Source organism: Prionailurus bengalensis, chromosome D1, assembly GCF_016509475.1.
Source record: "Prionailurus bengalensis isolate Pbe53 chromosome D1, Fcat_Pben_1.1_paternal_pri, whole genome shotgun sequence".
Taxonomy (NCBI): domain Eukaryota; kingdom Metazoa; phylum Chordata; class Mammalia; order Carnivora; family Felidae; genus Prionailurus; species Prionailurus bengalensis.
The window spans coordinates 4,032,629-4,054,473 of record NC_057346.1 but is presented as its reverse complement, the minus strand read 5'-3'; the positions used below and the strand labels follow the sequence as shown (position 1 = coordinate 4,054,473).

General features: G+C 40.2%; 1 protein-coding gene across 8 annotated transcripts in view; it reads right to left on the bottom strand.

The window, feature by feature from the left end:
- Nucleotides 1-21,845, bottom strand: part of GRIA4 (glutamate ionotropic receptor AMPA type subunit 4) — a 480,512-nt gene that overhangs the window by 15,914 nt on the left and 442,753 nt on the right. Inside the window, exon 15 of one of the 8 annotated variants that reach the window (XM_043579214.1) lies at nucleotides 11,247-11,285. The exons of 6 other annotated variants lie outside the window; for them this stretch is intronic. In XM_043579214.1, coding sequence (XP_043435149.1) covers nucleotides 11,264-11,285 — 22 coding nt within the window. In that variant the 3' untranslated portion in view covers nucleotides 11,247-11,263. Of the gene's footprint in view, nucleotides 1-6,526; nucleotides 11,286-21,845 lie in introns of those variants that run through there. One more of the 8 variants, XM_043579213.1, reaches the window with a different exon arrangement.

The window sequence follows — 21,845 nt, the reverse complement described above, 5'->3', positions numbered from 1 at the left end:
GTAAAACCAGTTTAGTTTCACACTGCTATCCGTATGTGTGTGTATGTACATCTGTATTTGGTTAATGTAATACAGGTGACCAGTAGGTAAGTCACTGCCCAGTTCACAGCCGATCCACATGTTTTCCTTCCAGAAACATGTGGTCCCTTGACAAAGTCCACTTAACACTATGATATGCAAATTTACTTATCTTTAATGATGCATAGAAGGTAACTTATAATTAATATTCAGAAAGAAGTCTTTATGGATTCAAGATTGCTTTGCATATTCAAACTGCCTGTGTTCTACAAGTGTCTGACTACAGATGCAATTTCTTCGTATAACCACATAGGTCTAGCAGCCTCCTTAGATTGTCATTTAAACTGCAGCATTCACCACATATGTAAGGACCGTTTGAATATCTGTCCTACCTCATTTATGGAACACATTGCCTTTACACATTATTAATAATGAGCATCGTCAAATGACTTAAAAAATACATAAAATGACGTCACTCACTGGTGCTAGAATAGATTTAAAAGTTTTTTTTTTTTTTTTAATCTCGGCAAGAGAAAAGGGAACCCTGAAGGAGTAATTGTAAGCAAACTTAAGGAAATCCTAAGTAGTGGGATGAATGAGCGACTGAGAAAGCAGATCCTTGTGGCAGCATGTTTTATGGTTGCTTTGCCACCGCCTTCATACCTTTCAGACACAGATTTGAAAATCAATGTCAGAAACATATATTAATGATACGGGATAGTCTTGTCCTGATTAAACTTCAGAGAAGCTGAAATAGTGGTCTGTCAAGATGATAAGACATAGAAGAAAAAGGTTGTGGGCTATTCCTTACATTAATGATTCCTTTGATTCTGTAAAATGCAGCTTTTACATGTAAACTCAAATGAATGGATTGTTTCCATTTAAAAGAAGAAACAGTAAGTGACCACAGTCTTGCTGGATGTGTAAACCACAATCGATAGCCCAGGTGTGTTGGCAATGACCTGTTTATAGACTGAAGTAGGACTCAGGCAACTGACTTCTTGCCTTGAATACCTCAGGGGAATTCTACTTAAGAAAAACCCTTCTCCAAACAGCCTGTTTAATAAGACTGAGATGATGGGGGACTTGATGCAGGGAGGAATGAAAATGCTCACGTAGCCAAACTCTAGGACCTCAGGAAAACTTCCCAAGGTTTTCACTCCTGAAATTTCCTTCAGTTGAGCTGCAGATTATGAAAACCCTCAGCTCACTGCCCTAGCATCTGGGACCCATTTTTGTTCATCAGACTCTCACGGAAACACCACACAGAACAAAAGCCTTGCGACAGGAACCGACAAACCCAAACCTCTCCCGTCTAGTAATATTGGGAAAATTCATCCAGGGAACAGTAAGATTTTCCTGTTAAAAGCACGCTTAAATTCAGGCTAAGACATCTATCTCTCATTGCACCCTTCCATAAATAATCTATCATTAAATTCTACAGGTTTGGACATGCTTTTATGCTTAATTTATGCCTTACTCATTACATTTACTTCTGGACCGTATTTGTTATAATTTTTCTGTCAGTGAGGTTTCAAAATTTACATCTGACAAAATATTTACCTAATAAGAACAATTTTAAAGTTTAAGTTTAGGAAAGTATTTTTTATGATTTCCTGGGTATAAGAATACTACTGTAAAGGACTGATATGTAAGCCCTAGACTTAGTCAATATCTGTACACAGGATATTTAAGGCATAAGCAGTTTGTAGAATAAATAGTTGGCAACATCATATCTAATCTGGTTAAAACAAACTCAACCCCATTTTACTTAATAGGATGGATATTTCCTTGTCGGTGATGAGATCAATGATGTATGGACAGTCTATTTGTCTAACCTGCTGTGTAATTTTGCTGGTGTTTCATTATTCGTATAGGAAAGGATCTATTAATGATACACACATGAGAAAGTCCTGTCACCTTTAGGCTTGTGCTCTCTTAACCAGAATGGTCTCTTCATACCAACCTCTCTCTCTCTTTCTCTATGTTTTGACATTTCATTTTTAGTAATCTCTACACCCAATGTGGGACTTGAACTTACAATCCTGAGACCAAGAGTCACACACTCCACCGAATGAGCTGCCAGGGGCCCCTAAACTCTCTACCAAATTTAAATATCAGGTGTTCAAATGTCCAAAATATTTCCCTGAATGATGCTAGGACACGGCTTTTATAGTCCGTCACCACAAATCTTAATATACTTTAAAAAAACTAAAAATTGTGTAAATCCATAAGATATTATGTAAACAGATAAGAAAATCCCTTTAAAATCAGCAAAATCCCTTTAAAATCATTGGTAGATGATTTATGCAGAAAGACATACAAACCATACAAAAATAATTCAACTTAACCTGGAATTAAGCTGATGTGAATTCAGACAATTCTTTGCTAATTCAATTCTTGGCCACTCATGTCAGGAAAGATAAAAGTAAAGATGATGTTCAGTATGGTCAGGGATTTTATAAGATGTGCGTCCTAAACCACTGATGAGAGAATTTAAAAACTAAGAGGGAAATAAGATGATTTTATACAATAAAAGCTTGAAAACAATTCCTGTTCTTGGAAATTATTGATAATGTTGATAATAACATTAATTGATTAATAGTAATGTAATTGGTTAATAAGAATTCTCCTTTGAGGTATCAATTCTAGTAAGTTTATCAACAATGCTGATAAAGGGGCTGAATAAATCTCATAGTATATTTCTGTAGCAAAACATTGAAAGCAATGTACACGCCCCAGAGGAGGGGAGGATTAAGTAGATTTGGGGGTATAACGGTGATTCTCAAGCTTGATCTGGGTATAGAATCACTACTACAAATACAGATGATCAGGCCTGACATTGTGGTATCAGATTCCTCTGAATTGGGGCGGGGGGGGGGGGCGGGCAGCATATCTACATTTTTACAAAGCTCCTGAGATGATGGTGGTATTTATTCATAAGCACCAATTGGTCTTATGACTGAATTTTTTACAACCATTAAAAGTTTTTAACAACACGGAAAAATAATTACAGTATAATGTTAAGTGAAAAAAGAAATTTGTATGTTCACTATGACTTTAAGAATAAAATATATATATATATATATTTATAGAGAGAGACATTAATAGACAAGTATTAGAAAAAATACAGCAAAGAGCTATCTCTGGATGTAGGGATTATGGTCAATTTGGATTGCATTTTGCTTTTTATCCTTCTCCACCCACCCCCCATTTTCTACAATAAAGTGATACTTTATTAATCAGTAAAAACAAACAGCAAAACCTTCTCGATTATTTTACAATGTTATATTATTTTATAATCTAATGCCTACAAGAATTGCTTTATGCAAACCAAAATATACATTCTATTTTGGGTCCAAAAACAACAGAAATGGGGAAATGGTGGACTTCAGGAGTTATTATTAAGGACATCAGAAAAACACTGCTCCTGATGCTGTGGTTTGCTTTGGTCCACTTGGTTCTGTCCTCTAGCCACAGGCTGGAGGGCATGTGATGCACTTGGCTTCCACCAAGATTCTGTCTCATCTGAGGGGGAGGGGTCCGGCTGAGAAGGATGAGTAACACACAGATTAGCGGGCACACCCCCTCAGATAGGATCTGCAGGAGGTTAATAGAACTCTCTGTGGTCTGCAGAGACTGGCTGTCTCACACACATATCTGCAGAGACAAGGTGAGCTCTTCCCCTTAGGCTTCATTAAAAAGATGTCACTGTGAGTACACTGGCATCCTGCTAAGTGGGCCATTAAAAAAATATGGATATACTTCTGTTTTTAGTAAAAGAGTTTTCATGGCTGGCAACTACGTTTTCCCCCAAACAAGTAGTAGTAGAGATTCTAAGAACAAAGTCCTTTTCATTTTATGGAGGTTTTTTTTTCTTAAATGAAAAAAAAAAATCTTTCAACATAGCACATATTTACTGTATCTCTTTCTTGAAATTAAACTAAAATTCTAGATTGGAAAACTCATTGGATTTAAGCTTTGTTATGCAGCAGATAAATATATGCAGAAACATTTCCAGGACGACTCTACTAAGAAAAGAGTAATTTCATGAAAAATGAATAACAATCAACTCTGCACTGGGGTGCCTGGGTGGCTCAGTCAGGTGAGCATCCGACTTCAGCTCAGGTCATGATCTCACAGTTCATGGGTTCGAGCCCCGCGTCAGGCTCTGTGCTGACAGCTCAGAGCCTGGAGCCTGCTTCTGATTCTGTGTCTCCCTCTCTCTCTGACCCTCCCCTGTTCATGCTCTGTCTCTCTCTCTCTCTCAAAAATAAATACCCTTAAAAAAAAATGAAATAAGACTCTGCGTAGACTTTTGGTTCTATTATTTAAATGAGGGTGGCAATGCCACTGTTGTCACAAGGGTGACATACAGCAAAGTCTATCCCATAGAATAAGATGAGATAGGTAGAGAGGAGCACATATCATATGGGATTTTACTTTTGGGGTGTAATTAGCAACATCCCCTCACTTAACGGGGTTGGGGAAAAATCAGCCACAAAACTGAGGAGTTACAACAACAACTCCAGATCTTTGTATAAAGTCATTGAAAGAACTATGCTATCAACCAAGAAAACAGAATAAGTAAATAAAAATCAATAGGTTGTCAGATGATAAGGAGGTAAGAACTAAGTATGTCTGCTTCTCAGGAAAGGCACTGGTGTCCACAATTCTACCCTTTCTCAGCTGTTGAAGGGCTGAAGAGCAACCAGGTCTTAGCATTATCAATGCTCCACTAAGTTTTCAATTTAACTTGTAGCTGCTATTACCATTCTTTCCAAACTACTCCTTCCCGTAAACAAGCACATGGCTCTTTTCGCTTCACTGGATTTGTGCACTTATTTCCAAAGGTAGAATTTGGGCTGAAATTGCTCTGCATATATATGCAAATGTTTTTAGAAAAGATAGTAAGTTCTCATCCCACTTTGCTCACACATTGACAGGTAAGATTTGCTAAAATGGCACCAACCAACTCATAATTTAATCTCAAAATTGGGAGGGAACATTTTTTTAAGTGGAAAGACAACTCAGACCCAACATGATGTATCATTAACATTTGGACACCACTTTGGTAAGGAAGGATTTACTGTCCTTGTGTTGGATTTTGGATGACACATACGCGGTTAACTTATGTATACAGTCCTCTGACATTTCACACTCCAAGTGAGTCAAAGACAACTAAATAAATTGAGTAGATACTGCGTTAGATTCCAGAAATTGTCTCTAAATTGTGTGTTCTTTGGAATTTGCATGACTAATTTCTATTTCAGGACTGGGTCTGAGGAACGTGATTCGTTGAAGACAACGTTGTGATTTTTGTGAGGATGCCTGCCAGTAACTTAGAGCACTAGCTAGAGATTATGATAAATGAAAATTTTAATTCTATTTTTGGTGTTAAATTTTTAAAAATGTAATCGTTACAAATATTTCATGTGGTTTAGTTTCATGATTTTGTCAATTTTAGGTCACAGAGTAGAACTTTCCACCTTCCTCTGGGTCAGGGACCTCTTTTAGAAGTCGTGCAGGCTATGGATACTTTCTCAGGACAAATGAACAAGCATACAAAATCAGAGACTGGGGATCCACAGACCTTGGAAAGGCGATCATGAACACAGATAAGAAGTATCTGTTCCAGATTCGAGTAACACTTATTTTACATTAATTGACTACTTTCAAGTATGTCTATTAAGGGAAGGGAATAAAAATATTTCTATGACCGATGGTTGCTCCAGAATTTTCATAGAGAGGAGGTTTTAGACTGTGATTTGGTGGGAAGGAACTTCCACCATACTAGCCTGAATTTGGAATTATTCTGCAAGCACTTCATGTGTGGGGCTTCATAAAGACTATGTTATATTCATATATATGTTAAGTATGCTATATTATGTATATATATAACATATATAAGTATGTTATATTAATAAAAATTAAAAATACAAACTGTTGAAAGAAACTTCCGGTTACCCTTCCGTGATATGGAGAAAATGTTAATTATTCATAGCAAATAATGTAACTTTTATTTGTGGTGGTCTTGGGGTGCTGTTGGAGAGGATACGGGCTAAGTTCCACACCCCAAGCCACACTGTTTCTGTTATCATTATCTGTGATTGCATCATACAAAAGAGGGCTTTGTTTCAAGAGGAGACCATAGCTACCTGCAGACTGTGATGTGCTTTGGGTTGTCTCCGAATATCATTCACTTGTTTAGGTGTGATTATTATTAAAGTAAAATTTCAAAAATGGGAGAGCTGGTGGCTGTCACCATTCGCCATGTGCGAGCTGTTCAGCAGTACTTGGCTTTTCACACAGATGCCTTGCGTGGCCCACAATTTGCTGTGTGGCCTCTGCTTCATCCCTGACTTTGGGTTCCTTCATCTCTTAGACCACCCTCCTTATTCTCTTTAGATGATTTCCAGAATTCTAAACAATCGCATTTCCCTTTTCTTGCCTTCGCTGATTTTTCAAAACTTCCAGCAATTGCTTTAAAGAACTAGAATCCTAGCAGTTTTGTTTTTTTTTTTGGGGGGGGGTCAAAAAAATTAAGAGGTTGTCTCAAACCTTCTCATCTTACAGTTGTGGTCAGTGGGGTCTAATGAAAGTTAGGTGAGTTGCTCACCAAGGCCCAGCTGGGATGCAGGTCTCCTGTCTCCTGGTCCAGTGCTCTTTCCCACAGTACAAGGATAACTTTCCTTCTGTTGGTATCCGTTCCTGTGTAGCTAAACTATTTATTCATCCCTATTGTGGTTCTCCAATGGAAATTTTCTTTTTCCTGTTTGTCAGGCTTCCTGGGGGTGATCCTTGGTGGAGACTTGACTGATATATTTGCTACAACTTCTGTCCCTTCTGGCTAAGTATTTTTGGAGCTGAGATAAAGCTTCAAAAGCATGAGGTCTTATCAACTGAAATTGATCCTTCCTAAATATGCAAGAAGGAAGAAGCGTAGATGACCTTCTTTAAAAAGCCGTACCCATAACCTTTACGTAAAATCACTTGATGTGATTAGATGGTAACCCTTTTTCTCTCTTAAGGTTGGAATAAGACGGGTCTAGTTCGATACATACTAGGTTCCTAGAGATTTAAGTTCTGATCTTTCAGGACAGGTAATGTTGGATCCCAAGGACAGCATCATAAAGAAACTGTTTCACAGAAGATGGAGAAATGTAAAAACAATGAATAGCGAAGCTCCATCACAGAAACTCAATCTCCTCTTTGAATTTTCATTTCCTCTCCTTTCTTACAGCTAATTATCCATTAAGAACTTTTTTTTTTCCTGAAAAGGTGTCTCCCAAATTTATATTTTCATTCTTATTATACTGTTATTACCTCAGGGAAAGCCTTTATTACCTGAAACAAGATCCACAGATTGTCTCAGTCTGTTCTGAGCTACCCAGACTCAGAACGGCCATGCTTCTCTGCTTATTCACTGTGCTTTGTCAAAAACCCTTACTGACTCATGACTGCCTCCAAGGATACTATTCTATTTTTTTTTCCTGACATTCAAGGCTTCCTAACAATTCAGCTTATATATACCTTTAAAGTATAATTTAATTATATTTGATTGGGCCAGACTCTGTCCCAAGTTCTCCATATTTTCCCTGAATCCTTATTGAAGCCACATGGCTAGTAACTGGTATAGGCGGGATTAGAACCTGGATCCTTCTAACACAGAAGCCTGGTCTCTTAACCACCCTAATTCCCCAAATAGACCTTCTCTGCCTCCAGCCAGGCTAGTTTCCTGAAAGTCCCCCAAATATTTTACTCACAGTTGATTCCAATCTCATGACAGAACCTTCACCAGACATTTCTTTTTTCCCCCCACCCCAGCTTTTCTAAAGTCCTTACCATTTTCCAGTCATCACTCCTAGACTTATTCATTCAACTAGTATTTATCACCTAGTACACCTGAACCTTTATGAGGTCCATCCCAGATACTCTGGACTCTATCTCCTTCAAGTTTTCTATTGTCTGGAGCACTCACACTTGCTCTGAGTCATACACTACTGTACCGTGTTATCTTGGCACAGTTTTTCTCCATGGAGGACAGTGACTGTGGGACTTTATACCATATTCACCCCCAAGGCAGGGCAAGAACCACAGTGGGTGTAATCCCTACACTCAGGGATTAATTTAAGGTGCTACTTTTCAAGCAGCCTGTTCAAATGAAAGAAGACTGTGCTGAACCATAAAAGGGAGTTCCTTTGACCATGAAACCTAATGGATTTGGGAAAGACGTGGTATGGAGAGGGTTTTAAAACAAAACAGATAAAGCAAAAGGCTCCCAAACTGTCTGCTAAATATTGGCAAAAGGGACATAACAATTACTCTAGCTATTTTTATGAATAATGGCAAACAATTTTGTCCATCATATAAACAAAATGATCTAAGGTAATATTTCAGTGACATTAAAGAGTGTTAAAATGAAGGGGTTACCAGCTCGATCTGTGTAGCTGGGCAAGGAAAAAATACTAAACGATAAAATCAAATACAAGCTTGTTGTGAATATGAAGCGAAATCAGACATTTCCAATGAAACTCTAAGATAAAAATCCCAGATAATGGCATTTTTGTAATTCAGTACTAATCTATTTAAGTGTAGCAAATAAAACATGTCACTTTTAGAAAATTCTTCTGTTACTAAACATACTACTGAGAACAGAATAATTCAGTACTTTATTTTAAGAATTACATTTCTCATCAACAGATTATCAAATGCCAACTCTGTCTGGTTTAACTTGATTAAGATTTATTTTACTGTGTATTTATGTATTTAATTCACTAAATATGTCTAGTAAACCTTTACCTACAAATATTTTAACTTTCCCACCAAGCTCTTAAAAGAAAAAAATAAAGTTCCAAATTTTCTTTCATTTACAGCACCAGATTCCTTCACGACAGACTATTGTTTAGTCAGAAGTTGAAATATATAGCTTGAAATGTCTTGTAATCACTCCTGTTTCATCTACCCTAACTTTTGGCTTGGGTTTTGGTTAAGTGGGAAAAGAGCATAACCAGAAAAGGGAGACTGACAAAAACAGGTCTTGGACAAGAAGGGATTCTAAGGTAATCAGCACTGGAGGGGACGCTGTGTGAACCTACCGTTGAAAGGCAGGTGCTTTTTCTGTTGCTCTCTAACAATAGCCCAACCCTACGAATTCTAAGCCTCCGTGTCTTTAAAAATTTTAAGTTGATGCCATTCTAAGTGAAGCACAAAGCTGCTTATCTTTGAGAGCAACAGGGCTCACAACCAGATTTCAAAACAGAAAGGTATCCTCTAATTTACTTGTATTAAACAATTTAAGCGCGAAAACGCCAAAAAGTTTAAATTCTTCAGATAGTTTCGCCTACATTTGCCTCTAGTGGTGTTCACACTAGACCACAGCACGTGGCCTTTTGGTTACTTGCTCCTCAGCAGTACTTGGGCAACTTCTTAAGCTACCATTTCCGTTCGCTACTTTTAATGTACCTAAGAAACTGCATGTAACTGGTAGATAGGAGATCAATACTATTCTGTTTACAAAGCAACAAAACACAACAAATCAATAACGGTGATTCATCTCCAGGGCAGTTTGCCTAAAAGAACCACCACAGAACCAGCACCAATGCTTTCCCCGAATGGGCTTACCGTGGAGCATTTCATAAAATTCAAATTATACAACAAATATGCCTGACACAACTAGTGTCAGGGTGGATATCAAATTCTAATACATAACTGGTCCACTACATGATATTGTAACAATAAGGTAATATTCCTTCTTTGTGTCACGGCTTAGGCAAGCCATACATCAGGCATCTTAAAGTTCAGGAATGAATAATGAGCCTCAAATATACCCTGTGCTTTTCCTTAGGGGAGTCAGTGAGCGGGAAAGTAAAAACTAGGTTCTATCTGACGTCTGACGACAAAATGAAATATCTGCAGAAAGCCGAGCGCTTAGGTTTCTGTATCTGGTTGGTGACCACTGCGATGCTGTCGGCTACAAAAAATAGTTTGCGTTAAATCAAGTTAAAATCAAGTTGCTATTTCACATGTGCCTTCTCATGGACGTTCCTAATCACATGACTACTGAGGTTCCTGCTCAGAAGAAAACAATCTCTAACAAAAATATACCGTCTGAAGTGATTTTCTTTCATTAAAAAGCCCCAACGATCCAAGTTGAAGGTGATGCCGAGCTTCTGAACCCTCTTGTAAGGAAACAGCCAGAACTGTTTCTGAATGACAACTATCTGTTGGCAACAAATCGCCTGAATTCTCATTCTTCCTGCATTTCCTCTCCTTTCTGAGCTCCCTTTCTTCTCAAGCCTCAGGTATGTCCATTGTCTGATCCTCAAGCTTCCCTAAAATCTACTGGAGTCACACAAGAGAGGGCCAGGAAGACAGAAGCTGTCCTTTCATGAGCCCAAAGTTCTACCTTTCTTCCGATATCTCAAATTCTGGATGCAATTAAATTCTCTCACTTGTTTCTCGCCTTGGATTTCTTCCCCCTTGGAAGGACCAAGGCGAAAACAGTACCAAAGACAAGGAATACTGATGATTTCCAAGGACAGCAACATAGAACGTGAGAGATAACAATGGAAACCACTTAGAAGTGATACCCAAGGCCCGAAAGTCTCTAGAAGCATGAAGAAACACTGCTCAAGACAGTATCAGCTCCCCTTCCTCATTTTTCTATCCAGTTTTCATATGGTACCTTAAACATCTCATTAAATCTACACTGCCTGCACACCCAAAATCTAGCCTGAGCCAATTCCAAATTATATACCATCTAAATTCTATCAGCTGCTTATTTTAGTAAAAAATTCTTAAGAATACTATTTTTTCTATAGAAATCCTTTGGATTTTCATTTCGATATTTCTGTAACCCCATTACTCATGACAGCTTGAAGAACAGTTCCTATCTGTATTCTACACATAGAGAAATGAACAGCCGATGGTAACTTCCTAAGGCCTATGCAAGAGATTGATCCTTAGTGGAAGACTAGCACTGATACTTGATGATGATGAAAAACATAAATGCATTCGTGTATAACTAGATATGACTAGTTTTCCCTGCTATCACATTTGTAAGGGGATGTTCAAGTGACTGTTATGCACAGGTGGCAAGCTGATTTCCTAATGCGTGGGTTAAAAAATATAAATGTATAAAGAAAAAGGGATTGAAAAACAGGTGGGGGAGGGGTTTCCTTCAAATGGATGGAACCCATTCTTTTGAAAGAAAACTCCCCTCTTACCTTGGTCCTGGAGCTGGTTAGTTCTCCTCTGTCCTCCTCCTAGGGGAGAAATACCCAAAGTTAAACAATAATAGAACATGGTCTTGTATTACAGTCAAGTTCAGTTCTGGCCAACCCTTTCCTCAGGTCTCACAAGACACTACCAACTGTCTGATATACTGGGGCGTTCATTGAATCCAGTTTAACATTTATTTTAAGGATTAAGCCAAAGGGGAATGAACGTTCACTGTGTAAGGGGGACAAAAGTGTCTGCCCTTCTCAGTCTGTTTTGTCAGAGCTCCAACGGAAGGCTGGCTTAGAGCAGAGGAATTCATGGAAGGGCTTTGCTTGGGCAGTACTCAGCAGCTGTAGTGAATCAGGGAGAGTGTATGGGGTGCCCCTGGAGCTCCTTAAAAACACAGAGGCATGCTGTGGTCTTCTCAACCCATTTCCCTGATGTTCCTGGTGCAGGCCAACACCATGTTTGGGGCCGTACTGAATCTGGTGTTAACAAGAATTATTGCAAAAAAAGGAAAACAAACCCTAAGGGGATATTAAAAGGGAAGGTTAGGAAAGTTGGGGAGATGGGGTATTATCGGAAACTATGTACTTGCTTTATTTTTTCCAAATAGGATATCACAGTAGGGAAAAGATGGGATTTTCCTCCCTCAATGTACCTCCATGTAACTAGGACTCCTGGTGTCTCTGGAGAGAAACAAGGCAGCACAATAGAAGGAGCATGGACTTGGGATGCGAGAACGACAGGCGCCTACCTCACCTGAGTTTCAGGAGAATCACCTGTGCGGGTGGAGACAGTAACACCAGCATCAAGGATTCCTTGGGGAAAATATACTCGTATACATGTGCTTGGTATGGAGGAGTTGTTGGATTTGTTTCCTTTTCATCTCTATGACATCTGATACAATCTTTTCTTACTTGAACTCCTTTGTCTTTTATGAGACTGCCATGTAGTTAACTGAGTTTAGAGTCAGTTCCTAGTTACCCTTTGGCATAATTTCAGAGACAGTGACTGGCTCCCATAAAACAGATCAAATACCAGACAATTGATTGAATTCCGTGAGACAGGAAGGAAAGTGGAGACCAAGAATGAGCCTGAACCCATACAAGATCATGTGCTATTGTTATTTAACTTTGGGTAACTTATTAAAATTCTTTATCAAGCAAAATGACATCAGGTGAGAAAATGGATGGACTCTGGAACCTTGGGGTTGTCACCATATATTTCAGAGGCGTCAGAATGAAGGATGGGGTAATTGTTACTCTAACGGCCATTATGAAAATATGCGGGGGAAAAAAACACCGTATGGCAGAGTCCACGTTATACATCTAGTACTATTACGAGGTCTTTAGCGTTACGCTCACCCTACGAACTCTGATCACCTTCAAGTTACAGGATATGAATGTGGCATAGTCAAACTTCCCTCTATAAGCATACATGTTTTTCCTCATGTTCTTCCTTGGGAACTGTATGTTCATTTGTTATATTAAGGAAAATTCTAAAAATGGCTATTTTGACAAACCAGCCTTTTATCCACTAAATTCTATAGATTCCCAAGAATATACACAGAAATGGGGAATTGCCCCCCCCCCCCCCGCCCCCCGGAACAGTGCTTTTGGAAATGGTAAGGCTGTGTTATAACTGGAAAAAAACCCAGTAAACTGTCTTTTTATAAAACACATACTTCATCCATGGAAGTCACCTAAATGACATTGGAAGGACGTATCTTTAGATTCTGAAATGATGTGAAAATTTCTGAGTAAGAACAACTCTGGGGACACTGCATGGATTGGATAAAGTTCCATTGGTTGTGCAGCCTTCATGCTTCAGAATAAACTGATGGCTACTTGTGATGAGGCCAAAAGGAAATTAAGTACCATTGACCTTGTTGGTGTTATTAGGGTGCCCTTAGAAAGCACCCTCTCAAGTACTACATATTAAAACACCGTGGGATACCATGTTACCTGGGTCAGTTTTCATCATATCTAGATATGGAAGCACACGTTTTGTTCTAAAAAAAAAAAAATCCAAGCTACATGTGTCTCACTTTTGCTGTTTTATTCCCCCTTTCATAATCCAGTGAATTTTGTCAGATTTGTACCTTGCCAAAAGTTTGACGTCAGTATATAATTTTAAAAGTCTGTATATAGAGACAGACAGGACCTGTGTCTATCTCTAGCTCTGTGCTTCTTAAGGAGAAGTGCTTTCCCTAAATACCTTTCTATTCACAGTGTAGACAGAATGCTACAGAAGCAGCTGTTTATCAAAGAAGTGACTTATTTGATCCCCAAACCAGATGAGATTCTCTTCAGGTTCTGGGAATGAATTTCTCCCCAGTCTTATTAAGTGTCTGCAACTTCAAAGAGGTGTAAGGGAATTCGCCAGTTGTTCTGCTAAAGATAGTCCACTGCGTGACACAGAATCTCAGACTCTCAAGCTGGGAAGGGGACTCAGATGTCCCAGCACAGTCCCTCAGAGACGTGAGAAGCTCTTTGACTTGAGCGACTTCGGGATCTTAGCCAATTTCCTCCCATCTTTGGACCAGTTTTAATTGTTGTGAGATCCTGATTGACCTGAAATCTACCTCTGTGCAATGTCTTCCACTGAACCAGGGTTTGTTTAGTTCTTGATATAAGTTAAATGGTTTCTTGAGCTCTTTGTGGGTATTCTCAATACACCTTGAGATTATGGATGCTGTTGAAACCGAAACATGGAAGAATCACAGAAACTGCTGAGCAAGTTTTCAGCGTAAACTGTATTTATGTTAAAAAGTTCTCTTTTGTTCTTTTCCCTGTAAGAGCACTGGAGAGGGTCAGAAGAGCTCAGTTCTAATTGCAGCTGTGGGACAGTGGGCAAGTCACTTAACGCTTCCCAATTTACAGAGTCTTCCCATGGAACAGAATGACATCATAAGAGGGTGAGAAGGAGCAAGTGAAATAAAGTGCTTTGAAAGCTCTCGTGCTGCACTGTAACTATTATTGTCTCACTTAAGAAATATCTTGCTTGGTAATGTTGAGAGTTCCGTCATTAAGCCAAACTCGAACATCAGCTCTTAAAAGTGAACAAACTAAAAAGAACATTAATTAGATGGTGTATTAACTGAGTCTTTGCCTTAGATGATACTATCATTGCTAGATCATTTAATAGAAAGCAACTCTTTTTTTTTTTTTTAAGCCTTCACCCTTTGCTTTTTACCCTGGGAGACCACTGAGGTCAGCTCTTGCTGGATCCGTTGACTTCTGCTGACCTCCGGCTAGCCTCAAACAGAAGCTAAAAGATTAGGGTGCTGACTTAGGGCTCTGGATACTTGGTTTCATTCTACATTTTCTATTTCTCGCGCCTTTTTGAAAAAAATTTACTTTGCGTGCTAAAGGCACTAGCAATGTAGAGCAGCCATACTTGCTGATAATGCCTTTGTGAAATATTGTGGTCTTAGCTGCAAATACCTGAAAAGACAGCAGAATCGGGGCTGGGTATCTGATGAGGGCTTCTCTTAGTTACGAATAGGATTCTGGCATGTTGCCATTTTAAGAAGTACATTCAGAAGCTGCATATCTGTCAGCCTCAAAGAGGCCACAACCTGAATTCTGTAAGAGCAGAGGCCTTATGGGTAGTTCTTGACCGTCTATGCAATCTTCTGTATGGTGAAGTGACAATGGAGGAGGGTCCATATGCCCCTATTTTCTTTGAAAGTAGAGAGCTGTGTGTGTCACATTGGTTTAATTGACTCCAACTTAATTCTTATTTTGGCTAAGTCCCAAAGACTGAACACGTAGAGAAAACAGAGTGAATAACATTTCTGTGAAAAATTATGTGTGTGTCAGTTTCTTCACTGAGTACCCCAGAAAAAAAAGTAAGCTACAGAAAGTCTAGTTTATTTCAACATGTGATATGACTCTGCATGGTTGGTGGCATTTAAAATGATATATTTCTCTCACATCCTGGTATTATAAACTTTGAAAGGCAGAATTGACACTTAGGATTATTTTCATGCCTTTAACTTTTCTTCATTGTTGAGTTGTGTGATACTAAAAGAACATACTGAAATAATTTCATAAGGTTTTTGAAAGTTTATCGGGGCACCTGGGTGGCTCGGTTGGTTAGGTGTCTGACTTTTGGTTTCAGCTCAGGCCCTGATCTCAAGGTCTGTAGGTTCAAGTCCCTCATCGGGCTATGTGCTCACAGCATGGAGCCTGCTTGGGATTTCTCTGTTGCTCTCTCCCTCTTCCCCTCCCCTGCTCACTCTCTCTGTCTCTCTCTCAAAATAAATAAACTTAAAACAAATAAAAAATAAATTAAAAAAAGAAAGTATATCTCATTCTGTGGATGAGTCCAAACAATGATTTTTTAAGGTTTTCAGAGCATATGGAATCTATCCATTTAAAATAAACTACTTTCAACCATGAAACAAATTTTTCTGATATTAAGGAGGATTAACAATACATAGACAGTATTTCTAACTTCTGTCAGTACTATTATTATTTACAAAATATTCTCATCACGAATACAGTGCTGTTCCAGAGAAGGCTTGGGGCCAGGGCTAGGTGGTTCACAGAGTCATTTTCTATTCAGATGTTGCCAGATGTGTGTGGTGTTTGTAGCAAAGTTATCTCAAATGTATGTTATTTCATTCTGAAAGCAAGAGTGCAGGACTGAATTGGGTGAGGGGGACACACGTTAAAATAAATGAGCCACAGTTTCTTATTCCTAGCTAAGTTAAAACAGAACATAATTTTAAACCAAGGTCTTTACTATTTTCCAGCTCATTCCAAATCATGGCCAAGCTATTTTATATCCCCCTTTCTTCAGTATGAATTGTAAACCCACCGCATCTTGGCTGATACTATCTTTAGAGACAAAAGGAAGACAATAATGTCTAAACTTGCGGATGGCTGCTTTCCCATATGCTATGGGTACATTTTCATTTTTACAGAAAGCCATTATTTACTTAAGATGTACTAAGTGGATGTTTATCATTAGTATAAAACTGCATTAAAACAGCTTTGTATAGAACTCTGCATCTAGGAGTACATTACATCTCCACAATAAAGTGAGATCTATTTTTAGTTTATTAGAGATATTGTGGGGTTTTATGGTAAATCTGATTGCCATTCTCCCTCCAAGGTCCTGTGTGTGTGTGTGTGTGTGTGTGTGTGCGCACATGGGCACGTCTAAAATGTTCTTTACATGTCTAATCACTGCAAGCATAAAGAGCCCCTCTTCCCTCTCTTCCACAGTCCCCCCTCCTCCCCCCCCCCCCCCCCCCCCGCCGCCCACCTCCACGCCCTCAGGTACGAGGGACTTGGGACAGTAAGGGGAGGAATGTACCACAGCATCGCTATAATGCTTCTCCCCTCTCCGAGTACAAGGAGTTGTGGTCTCTCTGAGAACTTTAATGGCTCCTTCCTCTGCAGCAGCTTGTGCTGGACCTCCTTGTATCCTTTCCTGTAGGAAGGTTAAGTCTGGAGAAGAGAATCCTACACAAACAGTGCACTGAAATCAAAAACAACAATAATAATAATAATAATAAAGCAACCCTACCACTTGATCTTGGTGCTGTTCTGAGAACTGCTCCTACTCCGTAAATGTCAAGGGCATTTACCATCTAGACAACTCGTGGTCCTACAGCCTGAGGTCTTCTAGGGAAGAACAGTAATCTGATACCTTTTCTTTGATAACTGAGCATAGACAGGGCCAAAGAGTAGCTGTGTAGCGTGGGGCGGAAGATGCAGGACGCACGGCAGAGACAAGTGTCACACAGGGCATTTGTCCTGTGGCTGAGACTTGCAGTGTGGGCAAGTCCACGCACTGGACCACACCAACACGTGTGATTCAATATAAAAACACCAGCAGCCCATCCAGGTATGCTCGCAGCTGCTGCCCTTGCTCTCTTCTCAGCTCCAGAATTCCTGGTTCCACAGATTTTCCTTCCACCCCTACCTCCTACCCCCAAACCTTCTGTGTTGGACATTGTTTTCAATTCTTTGCTTTGACTACGTGGCCTCTACCTCCTTATTTAGGTATCTTGGTTGGGCCTCATTCTAGATCTTGGCATTGCCAATGCCCCCAGGGGATGTGTCTTTTCTCCAGACCTGGCGTTTTTAGCTTTGGCTCTGGAGAACCCACACGTGGGCTTCCAGCCAGGGCCGCAGAACAGGGCGTCCAAACACGCAGAGCCCTCAGGCACTTCTTCCTGATGCTCTGTGTCCCCCTTTTAACCCCAGTCTTTAGTGCTGCCATTGTTTCTGGGAGCTGCTCTGCATCAAGATGACATAATGTGGAACCTGTCTGGCTACGAGACACCCACCAAGAGGAAAACACTTCAATACGCTACTAGCGTAAGGGTAGGTTCATCTACTGCACGTTTATTACACATCAGATCACGAACCTTGGTCTCAGGTGCCACGTTGTGTCTCCTAAGCACACTCAAACCTGTAGGTTGAGGCTGCCCGACCTGGCTGGCCACGGGCTCGGCACTCACATTAACTGCATGTTACCACAATGTGAATTGTATGGGAAACAGGCATCCTTTCCGCAGACTCCCTACCTTTACAGAATTTGCTCATAAGGCAATCGTGTGGGACTAATGAACGACAGTTTGGAAATTCTGGCTTTCCCTGGAACTGTCAGAATTGATGTCTTAGGTCTTAGGTCTCTCCTCAGATCAGGCCGTGAGGGCTTGAGCTGTTGAACCTCTTTTATGGCATTTTTATCTTGTTAACTTGCATCCTCTTTGAAGTGCTAGAAACTAAAATGGCCACCACTTACCCAGTTTCTGAGGCAAGTGATTCAAGTCCGGCTTCTAAGTGTAATAATGGTGAGTGAGGGTGCACAGCAAAACACTGAGTTTAGAAACTTTGCAATGTGCTTCTACCTACTGCAGTCACAAGGCTGAACACCAGCTGGCAAATTCTCAGTTGGAACCCAGTGACCATCTGTTGACTGAACTGGCAAATACATGTAGGCAAATCATTAGCATGGGCCGCTTTTCACAGTGGGAAGAATGGAAACCATGTATAATGCCTGCTGAATCTTCAAGAAATGCAGACAAATGCAACATTTTTTTTTTCTTCTTCATGGGCAGCTATAATTTGAAGCATCTTTTAATCATAGGCAAGAATGAAAAGTGTAGAATTTCAAAGGGCAGTGGAAAGTTTTCTGTTTTCCTTCAGGACTCACCACCTAGAAGGGAAGGGAGGACGGGCCTATGGATTCCAAAGGCGATCATTTCCCCCGGCATGGAGGCATGCAGCATTGATACATTTACCATGCGCATCTTAGTTGGTGAGGGCAAAATACTTGGTCCCCCCAATAAACACCAGCATCTCTGGTAGTCAACTGGGTAAATGATTAAGCAGATCACGACCAGGGGATCTGTGTACTCGTGTGTGTGTGTGTGTGTGTGTGTGTGTGTGTTCTAATCCCTAGTCCAACAGACTATGTTCCCAATCATGGTGGGATATCCAAAACTAAGCTACCTATAGCCTCTTTTCATATGGCACCAAGAGAAATGAAGGCTATTCGTAAACAAAAACATCTCCTTCCAAAAAAGTTAAAATTAAAAAACAAAACAAAACTGTGCATCAATCTGCTGCAACTCATTTCTGGAAAACACGTGGAAAGTTTATTCACTTGAGGCCAAGCACTGCCTAGGCATACTAGCTCTCAGCTTTAACTTTCTGTACTTTTAAGTTTTTCTAATGCCCACATTAAGTACTAATGGTTGACTTGTTACTAACACCAAAAACAGACATCAGCTTTATTTTCACGCACAACATGCAGCAAACCCTTTGTTTCTAAACCTTCTACGTAGATTTGAATGGATGAATAAACACGTATCATCAATCATCCGTAAGAAAGTAGTTCCTTAGGGACAATACGTTTTCTCACACATGGATTTGAGTATTAAGTTTAATACATTGGCCCTAAAGAATCCTTTGAAGTGGAAGGAACGATTTGGCCTACACACAACTCTGCCGACCCTGACACAGAACTAGACTTGCGCCAAATGTCCTGTGAGGCTGGGGATGGTGTTAAATACTGAAAGAAAAAGTCCAGTGAAAGATGTGTTGTTCTGATTCCCATTGTTAGCACTTTCCCTCTGGCCACGCCATTGCTCTGGGGCCCTGAGCGCCTGTTGTAAACTAAGCACCGTGTGCTCCGTTTCAAAGGTTTCGCTCCTGTTGCCATGGGTTCCTGCAAGTGGACATCAGCAGATCCAACCGAGCCTTCTGTTTGTCAAGACTTCAGTTACTGATCAAGTTCTTTTGGAACAGTTTTCTTTCAAAACATCGTGTGTGTGTGTGTGGGGGGGGTGGGGTGGGGGGGTGACAGAGCATTTGTCTTATTTTAGACACAGTCTTGCCAACATTTTTAGGGAAGGCAGAATTTGAATGACAATTATCACTGCTGAATAATAAAAGCTAGGAGACTCGTTTTTTTGTTTTTTGTTTTTAACTTGGCTTCAAACATTAGGGTCAAGTATGTAACTTCTTATATACTTGGCCAGGGACAGTCTTCAGATGTGATCCATTGCTATGCTCCCTAGAGATACTAGATACCACGTGTATCTTTAGAAGGGGTATTCTCATCTGACAGCTATTTAGCAGCCAGTAAATCTGCATTAACTAAGTTATTATTTGCTCTAAACAACATCGATCAGTTCTGCTTATTGCACAGTAAAGTCAAGAGTATAGCAACTGGTGTAATATAGACATAATAGAAAAGACAGTATTTTGGTAGCAAAGTATGTAACTTTACTATGCAATAAATAACTGCAGGATGGCAGGTATCTACTGTAGGGTAAAGCTGATTGTACTGACGGTAAAGTCAAGGTAAACACAGTGCCCCTTTTATCTAAACTACAGATTTCGGGGCGCCTGGGTGGCTCAGTCGGTTGAGCATCCGACTTCGGCTCAGGTCACGATCTCGCGGTCCGTGAGTTCGAGCCCCACTTCGGGCTCTGTGCTGACGGCTCAGAGCCTAGAGCCTGCTTCTGATTCTGTGTCTCCCTCTCTCTCTGCCCCTCCCCCATTTATGCTCTGTCTCTCTCTGTCCCAAAAATAAATAAACGTTAAAAAAAATTTTTTTTAAGCTACAGATTTCACTGCAGTGCTGTCTACAGCATGTCTTTTAAGACAACCTTGAAACATTTCCCAGCCAGAGGAAGGACTCTGCAATTGTTTCTGGTTGCGAAAGGTACTGGAGAGGGAATGAGAAGGAAGACCAGGATGTGGACAGTAGTAAAAGCAGCACTGTTCACGTGAAAAGAAGACTCAAGACAAGTGTCGGGGTGTGGGGATTAGACGGGGTTGATAAGATACGACAGGAGGTTTTGTCCTCTTCTCTCACAATGAGAACTCAAAGTCTTCTTTAGAAGATGACTTTGGAAAACAAGTAACTATGCCAGGGAGATTTAAGTTCTTCTGCTGGTCAGTATTTCTAGTTTATTGACTGTAATTGCTTCCTTTTATTATAGCAGGATCCAGAGATGCCACATTCAACAGCATCAGTAGCCCTAGCATCCTCCTAGGACCTAAAACTCAATGAACCTATGTCAATGTCCAATAATCCCAACAACCTCTGAGCATAGCTATTGGCCTTCTGTCACTGAAAGCTATCTGTAAACCCAGCAAACAGAGTCTGGCATAAAGTCTCTTTGAACAAAGAGGAACCTCCGGGTGTTATTCTCTAGTGTAAAGACGGGTGCTGGTCATCCCTGCTGAAATATTTTCTATCCCAGACAGAAGCGGTCTCTGTAAGGATCCTGACTGCATTTGTTTTAAAGTCTAAAGACCCAAGCCCTGGCTTTCCATCATGATTCTATACAATACTCTTCCTCTTTTCTGTGACATTTATTCTGAAGCATTGGGACCAAACAGCCAGGTTTGGAAATGTGAGACTCCCAACATAAGATCGCTAGCCGTTTGTCTGCATTCTGACACAGAAGACTAGTTTTCCTGTTCTTAAAGTCTCATGTTGCCCTATGAACCACAACAGCAGAGTTTGTGAAACTTGTAACTAATGACAATGAAACAGACAAGTCTCACTGTATCCAGAAGTATTAACCTAAACACTTAAAAAAAAAAAATAGAACCTATCGGAAAACAAATAAGGCAGAAAGGTTTCAAAGACACTCTTGATATAGGTGTGCCTTCTGGATCTTGCTGTGATAAATTCAAATTCTTTTGGATTTGATTCTACAAACTAAATCATTCATACAGAGGGGGACTGTCAGTCCATCTCTTTATTAGTTTGCCTCTGTTCAAACACAAGGATCCTAATGGAATAAGAACAATAATGTAAGCCTAATGACACGGCCAACCCCGCCCCGTAACCCCTCTCCCCACCGTTCCCGTGTAGCAGGGCTGGGAGTGGGGCAGTGAGGAGGTGAGGGGTAAGGTGCATGCTGGTTAGCCCTCAGTGCCCTTCCAGTGTTCGCCAAGACAGGACAGAATGCCTGTGGTTCCGGCATGCAGGGGCCAGCTTGCTCAGGAAATTGTGGCGCGGATAGAACAAAGTGCATAAAGAAACTCTCCATCCAGGAAGTGGGGTCTAACAACTGACTCATTAACAAGATCCAGGGAAGGACAGGAAAAGGC